This window comes from Mytilus californianus, unplaced genomic scaffold (genome assembly GCF_021869535.1).
Source record: "Mytilus californianus isolate M0D057914Y unplaced genomic scaffold, xbMytCali1.0.p SCAF_15, whole genome shotgun sequence".
Lineage (NCBI taxonomy): Eukaryota > Metazoa > Mollusca > Bivalvia > Mytilida > Mytilidae > Mytilus > Mytilus californianus.
In genome coordinates this window covers 18,999,632-19,012,701 of record NW_026262637.1, presented here as the reverse complement: position 1 = coordinate 19,012,701, position 13,070 = coordinate 18,999,632, and the positions used below count along the sequence as shown (strand labels likewise).

The window sequence follows — 13,070 nt, the reverse complement described above, 5'->3', positions numbered from 1 at the left end:
GTGAAGTCGAAAGCAAGCTAATATAGTGCTTTGTTTAAAAAAATTGAAAGGGTTCTAAAGGCGGTGGCTCTGTGTCTACGAAAGCGCATATTTAGAAGTCAGAAACAGAAACACTCTGCAGTTCCCCGACTTAATTGACACCGAGTTTTTACAATTGATTTAAACAATTGAAAAAAATATACTTATATAAATATATATTAGGATAACAGCAGAGTGCTATATTTACACATGGCGTCCGTTATTGCATAATATGCCGGATGTATGTACATTTTCACCGAAGTAACTGGTATTGACAAGCTTCACTCATAGGGTCTTTACATAGGAAATAATCACATTTATTCTGAAACCAGTTGTTGGCATGATATGGGTTATGTTCTTCTCTTACATTTTATGATGGTATGATACTAAACAACGGACGGGATTGTGCTTGATTTTCATATGATGAAGACATAATCTTTCAATCAGTTTCATTGAGGTCTGAAGCTGGGATGTCAGTAACTGCTAGTAGTCCTTTCTTTATCTATGTTGATCATTGTCATTTTGTTTAGTTTCTTCCGTTACCTATTCTAACATCGGACTCGGACTTCTTTTAAACTGAGTTTTACTGTGCGTATTGCTATGTGTTGGTTTATTCTACATTGGCTAGTGGAATAGGGGGAAGGTTGAGATCTCACAAAACATGTTTAACCCCTCCGCATTTTTGCGCCTGTTCTAAGTCAGAAACCTCCATCCTTGGTCTTGTATGTTTTTTTTTTTTTTAATTTTGGGATCATTTAAATGTTTCGGAGTTTAGTGTGGCGTCCATTTTTCGCTGAACTAGTATACATTATTGTTTAGGGAACAGCTGAAGCCCGCTTCCGGGTGCGGAATTTTCTCGCTGTATAGAAGACCCATTAGTGGCCTTGGGCTGTTTTCTGCTCTTTGGTCTGGTTGTTGTCTCTTTGACACATTCCCCGTTTCCATTCTCAATTTTATTTTAAACAGAACACTAAAGATTGAACTGTGTGAATCCCACCAAAACAGGATTGAACCGATGCGCGATGTGCTACGGAAGGTCAAGTTCCCCTACTGATCAAGGACAAGCTTCCGTCACCTGCTTGAAATCGGAAATTTGATGATTTTAAGACAAATTCAAGAACGTTTTTCGACGATTCCATGTGATTTCTATACAAATGTTCACCTATTTTTAAAGAATTTAATCAGAAATATTTCAGAAAATGAATGAGATAAATGAATTATGTTTTCGATTTTCAGGTATAGTTCAACGCTCCAAAGTTGCAAACAAAATTTTACCAAAATCTGTGAACCTTGACCTTAAAGGAGATTGTATTTAATAAAAAAATATTGTTACCGATAGAATATTGGTTTTGGTAAAGAATGTGACAATTTAATATTTTGTGTCTTTACCAAATTATGCTATCTCATCCATGTGTATTTCGTTGGGTGAACGTACATTTCAGTGCAAGAGGCATTTGATATGGTCGATTGTACGACTTTGCTTCCAGGAGAACTATAGAAAAACAGTACATTAACGGGTGTTACACGGACACTTTTTAGATGATACACGGACTTTTTTTAGTTGTTACACGGACACTTTTTATGAATAGAATCACTCGTGCATGATAAGTGAGTTCATGGGCACTTCAAATTTCAATTAGATTTGAACTGTTTGTTTCACCGAAATATTTCCTGTGTTTTATATTAGAATATTTACGTTGGCATCAATAACTATATTTTTTTCAAACAATTCCAGTATTTTACTATTAATAGCAGTACACTAAGGGATTGACCATTTAACTTCAAAAGGAGGGTTACGGTTTTTTCCTAAAAAATATTCTGATCCCCAATTTTATGAGAAAAAATATATTGTGGTCAGGCAGATGACAAAATAATGTTCTGATTCCTGATTTTCCGAATACCGTATATAATAGTGCTAATTTCGAAAAAAAAAATTCTTACTCGGAAAAAACATACCCCCTTTTGAAGCTGAATGGTCGGTCCGTAAATGTATTGTTTTCCAATATATGGACATGAATAGTATTCTGGACATGCTGAAAGAAAGGCTAGTACCGACGTTTATAATTCAATAAAAAAGACAGGAAATATATATAAAAAAATTAAATCTAATCAAAAGATAAAATCCGTATTAACTCACCAATGCACGATTGGTCCTATAAAAAAAAGTGTCCGTGTAATACATGTTCAAATAGGCAATAAATCTTGAAGAAAACCATTCAACTTATGTCACCAATTTTGGACGGTAAGCTGCGATTGGATCATATTGTGACACGTGTTTAATCCTGATCAAAACTATTAGAGACATATAAAAACTTATAAACATGAACATTTTAAAAATAATCCAAAATATATGCCTATATATATCAAATAACAAGACAAAATCCATTTTTTCAAAACATTTCATTCACTAATGAAATAGGAAATTCATTCTTTTTATACATTTATATTGTTATTGAATTCATAAACATGTATATTGAATTCATATATATTGAATTCATATATTTGGGAGCAAACGTACGATTTTTATTATTTTTCAAAGGGAAATGGGGGAATAGAATGGCACATCCTGCATTTTATAACAAAAAAAGGATCAAGCCTGTTTATTTTAAATTTATTTTACCCCCCCCCCTTTTCCGTTTCCCCCTCAAAAAAATCAAATGTTAGCTTGCTTACCTCTGAAATCTTTTTCATACATTACTTACTTGTGAAGTTGCACTTTAAAAAGTCTCAAATGTGTACGACATTCAACGTTTACTTGACATGGTTCTTTTTCATAAAATTATTAGATTCTTGAATTTCTTGAGAAAAAAAAACTGTCGGCTGAAGGGAAGTGAAAAAAAGGTTTGTTTAAACTGTAACTTACATTAACTGCTATATGGCAATTTAAGTTTCTAATCTGTTTAATTTTGCTACCTCTTCTAAAGGCAAAATGTACTACTTCTTTCTTGAAACGTCGTACAAGTCAGATACAAAACAGAGGTAACAAAAAACAGGCCGGAAACAAACTGCCGTATAGTTCTTCTGCACTTGTAGTCAGGTCAAGGTCCTCGGCTACCACCTCGGACCTACACCTGACTACTCGTGCAGAAAAACTATCCGGCAACGGTTGTTACCGGCCTGTTTCTTTGTTACCTTTGTATTGTATCTTATACTTGCAGTATACAATGTTAAGATCCTGTTAACCTTATAATGTTTTATTACCATAATAAAAATGCTATACTATATATATGATGAGTTTATTTAATTGGGTCAAAGCTAACTATTATTCTTGCGATTAACATATATAACATAAATGACAAATAGCATTTTCTTTCATTTGGTATAAATTCTTGGATGATATTTAAACAGATAAGATCAATCTGTTAACTTTTTACAAAGATATAGCACTGCAATCATAATCATTGACGTTTCAGAAATCACATTAAAGGGGTATTACACTTATGAATTAAATCGGACACGTTTCAAACTGACTCCAAAACAAACTGTTCACCCTTTCATATACTGTATTTTTTTTCTTTAAACATTTTGATGATGCTTATAAGTGATTCAGTACCATCAATCCGTTTATCAGATTTTCTTTAAACAATTTCTCCTGGGTAACGTTTATCATATCATGGTAAAAAGGATTCAAAGATTTAATCTAAAAGTTTCAGTGGTAAGCTGAGATATCTGTATAACAATTCCACAGATCATCGTTAAAAAGTTTATCATCTTTCCAGATTGATGATTGAACTTACGTAAATCTGACAATAATGAAAAATTATCGACATAGGCGTTCAAACGGCAATACTCGTACGAAATGCGGTTATCAAACACTTTAAAGTTTTCTCATTTAATATATAAATCATATCTATCCATGCACATGACATCTCAACCCTGTTTCTTTGAGTGAACTAGGGATTATCTTTAATAAAACAACACAATTTCCCTGCGTAGTTTCATTTTCCCCACGTGGCAAGTGCACATCAACTAAAGGACTGCGAAGCAAATGACCCAAAACGTAGCACTGTCATGCACATAAAAATAACTACTAATTTTTCATGCAGTCGCAGCGATGCAAAACAACATGGTGTTGTACAATCGTATAAAAATAAAAATGACTGATTCGTTTATTGCTGTTTGTGCGAAGTCCATTGGGGACTTTCCATGCGACTAAACTACAATCTTACTTATTAAGTAGCACAACATCTGGCTTCCACACTGATGACGCTGGTAGATGGACAGCCATAGTCCCTGAGAATTGATTTGGATCCCATTTCAAGCGTGAATCTTCCCACATTTGACGAACATAGGCAGTGGTCTCGAGTATTTCACCTTTTTCATGCTAGGAAAAGAAGAATGTTTGATACAGTTATAGTAAAATGAAACTTTAACATCAAAAAAGATAAAGATTATTATAGTTATCTGAAGAATCATAGATAAACGTTTGTCGGTTGTTTTGAGATGAATCTGATACAATCTATGGTAAAACATTGAAACTGATAGAATATGCAGAAGTATTTATATTGCTTTTTAATACACTATCTGCAGTTAGGGACAAAGAAGACTGTTTTATATCTTAAACAATATTTATTAGGAATTTTGGGTCTTCGATGCTCTTCAACTTCGTATTTTATTTGGCCTTTTTTAACTTTTTTTATTCGAGCGTCACTGATGAGTCTTTTGTAGACGAAACGCGCGTCTGGCGTATAAAATTTCAATCCTTGTATTTATGATGTCGATGCCACTGCTGGTGGAGTTTTTCTCCGCCTAGGGTACCACCAGACCAGAAGTCATCACTTTTGTGTTGACATGAATTATCATTGATATGGTAACAAATATAAATTAACTGTTTACAAAACTTTGCATTTTTCGAAATACTAAAGTTTTTCTGCAACAGGAATATATTACCTTAGCTGTATTTGGCAAAACTTTTAGGAATTTTAGGTCGTCAATGCTTTTCAACTTCGTCTTTTATTTGGCCTTTTTAATTTTTATGATGCGAGCGTCACTGTTGAGTCTTTTGTAGACGAAACGTGCGTCTGGCGTACAAAATTTCAATCCTGGTATTTATGATGAGTTTTTTTATGGTTATAATGCTACTTGTGTGTTTACATTTCTCATACGCAGGCGCGAATTCAGCCATTTTTAAAAGAGAAGGTGGGGGGGGTTCCAACACATGCAAGTCATATAAAAAGGGGGTTCCAACCATATGTCCTCATACAAAATCGTCAGTTGTCAAACAAAGAGTGGATGTTCCAATCCCCAGACCCCCCCCCCCCCCACCCCACCCCTGGGTCCACCACTGTTACAGTACGCAAGAACGACTGAAATTGACACAAGAATTGGTAAGCTGTAGATACGATGTGTCTGTGTCTCAAATCGCGGTCTTATCCAGTCGGCGCACCTGGTTTTGCTCCATTTAGAGTTCATGCAATTCCCTCGTGTTTTCTTTTTATCTTGAATTGTTTTTTCTTAATGAATTTACAAGATTTGGACATCGATAAACTATGGTTGCCCTTAATTTATATCTTCTTCACACACCATTATTGTCGTCTAATCTGTTATTTTAACTTTTGCGTACTAGCGGTTGATGCATATTAAAAAGGGAGATGTGGTATGATTGCCAAGTTATTGCACGGACAACGCTCTAAGTATCCCTTTACGCTACTTAAAGGTCTCTAACTCATCAACGATAGAAGCTAAAATCTTAAAATCCGAATTTGACCTTCTTTTAGTCACCGAAAACGACATATCTAATTTTTGGAAAGATTTCGTCAAAGCGTTTTCAAGTTATAACACGGACAACGCTCTAAGTATCACTTTACGCTACTTAAAGGTCTACAACTCAACAACGATAAAATCTAAAATCGTGGAAATCGCACTTGACCTTTATTTAGTCACAGGAAACAACATCTCTAAATTTGAAAAGATTTCGTCAAAGCGTTTTCAAGTTATTGCACGGACACTGTTTGGCAGCCGTCCGCCCTTCTGCCATATATCACCAAATTAATAACCGATATTTTCCTTTGGAAATCAGGTTAAAAATTGTTGAAATACAAAGAAACGCTACCCTGTTAACGCACCTGGTCGCGCTCTGTTTAGAGTTCATGCGATTCCATCAGGTTATTTTTCTGGGCTTGTGTATTCTAAATGGATCAACGAGTTGTAAACGTAGCCCTTTATTTACAATACACTTTATTAATTGATAATCTGCATTGGCAATATCTCTGATCAAATATAGTAATTAATATTTCTTTAATTTTAGTATATCTATATATGGCCAGGTGTCGTTGTGTTATCTTCTTTAATGTTTATCTCTTTTGTTTTTAATCTAGTTTAAAACTTTACATTCTTTTTTATCTTTTCCTTTCATTAAGAAATATTCAATTATGAAGGAACAGGATAAAGGACTTAGAGCAATAGTTGGAATTCGATTTACTTGTTCCGTCTCTCAACCTGATACCGTGGTAATAATTTAGAGTAATTTCATTATAGATAATTGAAACATTGCTACCATTATTCTCCTTCTAATTCAAAAGTATTGATTTTGCTCAAACCCAATTGCTAAAATGTCTCTAATAATGTGTTTTGTTGAAAATATTACGAGTTTTAGAATTATTTCACTTTAAGATGTATGTGCATATATAATTACTTTTCTCCTTCAACTACAATTCTCGTTAACTTCCTTATACCTTCTTTTGATAAATATTAATTCATCGGGGTAAATTCTGACAAAGGCTTTCTGAACACAGAGTGTTCTTGGTAGATGGCTTTTTATTGATTTCGGATTCATAGCAAACATTCCGTCCGCCCTATTTCCCGTTTATGACTATCACCGAATTTGGTTCATCCCCGAATTCTAAAATGTCTAAAAAAAACATTATTGACTTCGGAACTTTAGATTTTCACTGCAAAAAAAAAACGGTTTCAGTTGGCAAAAATATTTGCCTTATCATATTAATATGTCCCTTTTTCATGATGGCATACTCCTATACACATCAAAACATTGCACTGAAAAGTAAAGTGTCTTCATTTAAATTCTTTTGATATGATTCCCTCTATGTTAACAATTCTTGGCACTGTCTTTTCAGCTGATTATATTTTTGTCTATGTTAGCATTTCTATGTACATTTATAATAGTCTTGTAGCTTGTGTTAATTTTTTTTTCAATTTCCTAATCTGTCATAGTACATCTTAGCTGTATGATCCAGGATGTTTGATTGAAGGAACAAATGTATAATTTCAGACCATGGATAATGTAACCTTACTTTAATATACATGTATCTTGAATTCAGGCAAAACAATTTAATAATAACAGCATACGAAACCGCATCATGACTTGTAGACTTACAAGTTCTACTATCTCTGTGATGGATAATCCCAGAGCGACTATTGTTGGACTCTTCGATGCGTTCACTGGTCTTATTCTAGGATCGTAGTCATTCATCAATGTTTTGATAAGGCGTTCTTCATCATTAACAATAGAAGTGTTTGGTAATCCTGGAAATAGAAGAAAAAGAATGTTATTCCTTTATATTGAAAATATAAATAAAATCACAAACATAACCGCCAATAAATAATCTAAACCTTTACTTTTGCCTGCATTAATTTATTAATGCTATGCAACTATAGATTTTAATTCAATATATGGAATTTAAAAGGGAACGTCTTTAGATACATATATTATATAAGCAAAGTTCGCATCTTTTCGCAATATCTTTAAGTTCCACAGATAGGAAATGTTTATTTTCATTTTAATCTACAGTATAGACAGAAGTTTAATTCGTGAGTTCATTTTAATAAATAAATAAATGACTTGAACGATTACTGTTTATTTTACAATAAAGATTTTTTAACATATAGATAAACACAAATTTAAGAAAAAAAAAATGATAAAATAGAATAAAAACCACAAAGAAATATACAATGTTGTTTTCGAGCTATATATACCGTTCGGAACTCTATTTACCTTTCATTATAAACAAAGATAGTCACGACCTTTGCAATCGAAATAATTCAAATATACCTTTCGTCGAAGTAATGGATGGAACTTTGTTATTTATCTGATGTCTTAGGGATATTTGAAAATATATTCTGACCTAGTTAACACATTCTAACGAATATTTGTTAAACTTAGACACATTAATCAGTAACAGTGATACTTCATTTCCGATGAAAAGTCCGACAATGACAGCCAAACATGAGAACAATCTGCAAATGATCACAGTAGTACAAAAAGCTGACATAAAATATAGACAAAATAGGCTATTATCTAATTATAAGGCTACTAGAAGTGTGTTAGGTCAAGTAACAGTAAATAAGTATTGTTACCGATTCATAAGGTTTTGTGATGCCTAAAAGAGTCTAAGTTTTTTTTAAAAACTCTGGATTATCAACAAACAGAACAAAACATTAATAATTAAAATTAAAAAGTATGTATATGAAATACAAAACATAGAAAAAAATTAAAAAAACTTTTATTTTTCATTCCATTTCCACTGAGCAGATACAACCTTACAGGCAGTGTAACCTTTTAAAAAAGGTAAGGGTTGCTTCGCAGTATCACAAATTATGTCAGCTTTTGTTTTTGTATTTGTGCAATTTTTGTTAAAAGAGGGAGATTTATTTTTTTCTTATTTCATACGTGTTTATTAGTTTGATATATTATTTTTTTTCATTGTCGGAAAAATTATTTGGGTTTCATTTAAATTTTCATTAGTTATATGACACAAAGTGAGACCTAACAGGGAACAGCTCGTTAAGCTCAGATGGACATCTTCCGTTTTAACGGTCACAAATTAGGATAGACTGTGAAATAAAAAATAAAACCGTTGCAATAGTAGACAAAATAATCATAAAATCTACGAGGTTATGATTAGACTGACACTCGATACCGTGAATTCTAAAAATTTTTTTACTCTCTATTATGATTTAAATTGTTTCAGGTAAAAGTGAGACTCTCAGGTTCATCGTCAGTTCATGTTCACAGCGAGAGTAACACAAGAATTGGTGTGTGTTCCGTAGATTACATCAAAACACTGTTGATGTTCAAATTTACGTGTTGTTTTGTTGTACTGACTTCTTTTAAGTGCACGTTCTGGACTCATACTTTCTAAATTGTATACTTTGATAGACTAACAAATTACTTAAAACATATAAATCTCTGCTAATTACATAGGTTAGCACTGAGTAAATTCATCAGTACTAAACAAATCCTTGATCATACATAGGAATCTATGTGAGTAAAACGAATCGTGTATACATAACGGATTAAGCAATTGGAATGCGCAATAATAAAACTATTAATTTACACTTACATCTGCTTTTCCAACATTGTGTATCCGACTCAATCATATAGGTGTAAGACCACCAATTCAAAAATCCCTCTCTATTCAACCAAATTTTTCATATTTCACAGCTTTTTTAAATATTTTACCTTAAGTTTAACTTCATAGAAACCAGGTATAAATTGAATTGTACATGTATCACCATTCTACATGCCAATTTTCAACCAATGTTTATAAAGTGATGTAGTGAAATACCAATGTTCCGAAGGTAACTACATTGTACTACTAAAAAAAACCCTAGTTTTCTAGAAATCTTAGATAAGTATACTATGGAGCGCAATAATACTCAATTTGTAATGCAAACTCATGGAGAAGTCAAAATGGTCTAAATATATTTCTCTTTCACCAACAGTTTCATTTCTGCAAATGTGTTGGTTAGTTTAAGTAAACAATGACATCAAAAGCATTATTATGTTAGGGAAGGGCTACTTTTACATACATTCTAAAATGGAGTGGGTGAACTTTGTGGTCTGACACCTAAAGCGCCATGATTCTTCGATCGGGCTCGAAGACCCATACTGTTAATTAATTCAACCCTGATTCTGATCTTCCGTTTATAATTTCTTCTACTTGTCGTAAGGCATCCCAAATTATATAACTCATTTAAGCCAATAGAATCTAAGCAACATTATCAGGAAACCAATCCGAACTAACTTTTGTTACGAAATGATTTATATAACTCATTTAAGCCAATAGAATCTAAGCAACATTATCAGGAAACCAAACCGAACTAACTTTTGTTATGTAATGATTTTAAGATGGCGTGTATATCGTATGAAACAAATAGCTTGGCATCCTGATGCGAAACAATTACCTGGTAGAGAATGACTCTCCCTTTTTATGGTAGAATGCATTCATTGCCTTTGTATGGTTAGATATAAGAAGATGTGGTATGAGTGCCAATGAGACAACTCTCCATCCAAGTCACAATTTGTAAAAGTAAACCATTATAGGTCAAAGTACGGCCTTCAACACGGAGCCTTGGCTCACACCGAACAGCAAGCTATAAAGGGCCCCAAAAATGACTAGTGTAAAACCATTCAAACAGGAAAACCAACGGTCTAATCTATATAAAAAACGAGAAACGAGAAACATGTATGAACCACATCAACAAACGACAACCACTGAACATCAGGTTCCTGACTAAGGACAGGTGCAAACAAATGCAGCGGGTTTAAACGTTTTAATAGGCGCCAACCTTCACCCTACCTGAAACAATAGTGTAACATCACAACATAGAAAGACACACTATAAAATATCGGCTTAACTCAATCAAAAGACATATTAATAAAAACAAGTGAACATACACTGAACGAATAAATTTGATCTATGACACAATGTAAATACAAAATTAATAAAACAAGGGGGTTAGATGAAAAAAAATATCAGAATGACAACCCTAACCTTGGACAAAATGCCAACAAATAAAATAACGTACACAGGTAAATAAAAATAATTTTGTTGTAAGGTATACATGGAGTACGGAAATAATTTTAGTGTTAACATTAAACACGTTTAGATATCACAAGACGTGTCAAATTAATATATCTAATTAAATTGGACACATTAAGGTCTTTTAACATATGGCACCGAATACAAAGCAGACAATCCAAAGCTTTTATTAACACTTGATATCACCCTTATATTTCTTCCATCTGTAAGCGTTTTCTTTTCTTTTTCTTTTTTCTGTTCCATTGTTATCGCGGCATTTCACTAGTTGTAATTTATACAATTTATCTATTTACTTTTGAGTTTTTTCTTAATTGTAAATAAACTGTTTTTATTTTGTTTATTTTTTTTCTTATCGCATATTTTTTTGAAAATCGTTTTTGCAAGTTTTTGGCAATAAATGTATAAATATCTACAGAAAGCACATTGCATAGTAATTTCAAAGATACAAAAACTACCTCAAGGTGTTAAACAATTTATTCTTTATCAACACTGTAAGTTTATTTCATATAGTTAAAATGTATATTTATTGCATTAAGCATAAAAGAAGATGTTGATACCACGGAACATAAAAAGTCTTTTATATTCCATTCATATGATAATCTATATAATTTAAGAATTTTATGACATGAAGAGGTTTTAAATTGATTAGAAAAGTAATCTTATTCAAATCTGACATGTATCTCATTGAATCAACCTGCTTTTAAAGTAATACAAAATGATGAATTATTTTTATACCACCATTCATGATTCCAGATATTTGAAGAATTATGTAACACGTGCAGTGCGATAAATGAGCCGTTACCAAAAACCTTGAGTTAGATAAATATTTGAACATTTGAAGAAGTGCAGGCTTTGAGTGTATGGTTTGACAACACTTAGTTTGTATTATACAAGATAATAAAAAGAAGGAAAACAGAAATAGAACTGCAGACTCATGGAATTTACGTAGTAAGAATACAGCCTTTTTCATGTTACATTTCTTTCATTTATTTAAAAAGATAAACACAAAGTAAAAAAAAGGAGAAGAGATTTTTTTCAAGAAAGTTTGAACCGATTAAAAAAATCCATCATCTTATAGAAAGTGCAAATTCATTCCGCATGTTTTGAAATTCTTTCTATTCAATTGTTAAAAAGTTGAACTTTACTACGTTTTAAACCCAATATCTTAACGTTCTATAGTTAACGTTCTATAGTAGCAAGATTCTATCGGACTATGCAGATCTACCCAAGAATAAGTGCTCCTCTTTCATCTGTTGATGGGATATTGTGCTCATATGAGTATATAAATTCCGATAGAAACAAATAACAAAATGTTGGTTTACGTCAATGAAACAGCACACATATACACAACAAACATTTTGAAAAACTATGCAGCATGTGCACAAAATAAGATATAATTATTTTAATAAATAATAATAATTAAAAAACCCAACATAAAGTTAAACGCACATATTTTTGATTTACTTATAACGATATGTTTTAAAACCTTGTTGACTGTCCAGAGGATTATTTGTTTAAATGGCAGTAAGACTTTAATCGGAAGATAAGGTTATTGGTCTTATGAGAAATCAATAACTCTTACAAGATACTGTACATTCCAATTCAATTTGTATGATAGGGATAAACTATCTCACAACACTGAACACGTTTACGATATATATTTTCTTGTTTGTATCATAATTTCTTTGTTGACCCGCTGTATTTTCTTTGTTTACGGTTCGTCTTTATTTACTTTTGTATTGTTCTGGGGATTGACTGTTTTTCTAGAAATATTTGTATTGTTCTTGGAATTATCCCCGTTTTTATGTCAACTTAAATGTATTCATCTACTAATTTTCCCTTGTATTTTTTTTGTGTGTATTGTCCGCTGTACTACTTCCCTTTCCTGTATCATTCGTGAGAATGAATTCCTTTTTCATATTATTGACTCAATATTAGTTATCTCCGATGTCTTAATTTCCTACTCAGTTGCCTCGTTCTTCAAACTAAGTCTATTATCAGATGGATTATTCTAACTATTTTATTTACCTGGCGCAAAAGACCGAGCGAGATGTTTGACGCAAAGAACCGAACGAGCTGTTATAATGATGTGGCGTCCATATTCGTTTTCTTGTATTATAAAAATGAATGTTTAAATTTTCGTTGATACTATCCACAAGATTTTTGTTTCATTTTCTGCATTACTTCGTTAATTACTTTGTTTATTACTAGAGTTGTCTGTTGAATTGAATTTCAAAATATTTATTTTTATTTTAATTACTTAGTGCCTTT

At 32.3% G+C, this 13,070-nt stretch overlaps 1 protein-coding gene across 1 annotated transcript in view; it reads right to left on the bottom strand.

Annotated features, from left to right (window-relative positions):
• Positions 1 to 13,070, bottom strand: part of LOC127725600 (neuronal acetylcholine receptor subunit alpha-3-like) — a 46,417-nt gene that overhangs the window by 18,783 nt on the left and 14,564 nt on the right. The window contains exons 2-3 of the mRNA XM_052232686.1: positions 7,352 to 7,500; positions 4,188 to 4,342 (exon numbers count right to left, since the gene is read on the bottom strand). Coding sequence (XP_052088646.1) covers positions 4,188 to 4,342; positions 7,352 to 7,500 — 304 coding nt within the window. The remainder of the gene's footprint in view (positions 1 to 4,187; positions 4,343 to 7,351; positions 7,501 to 13,070) is intronic.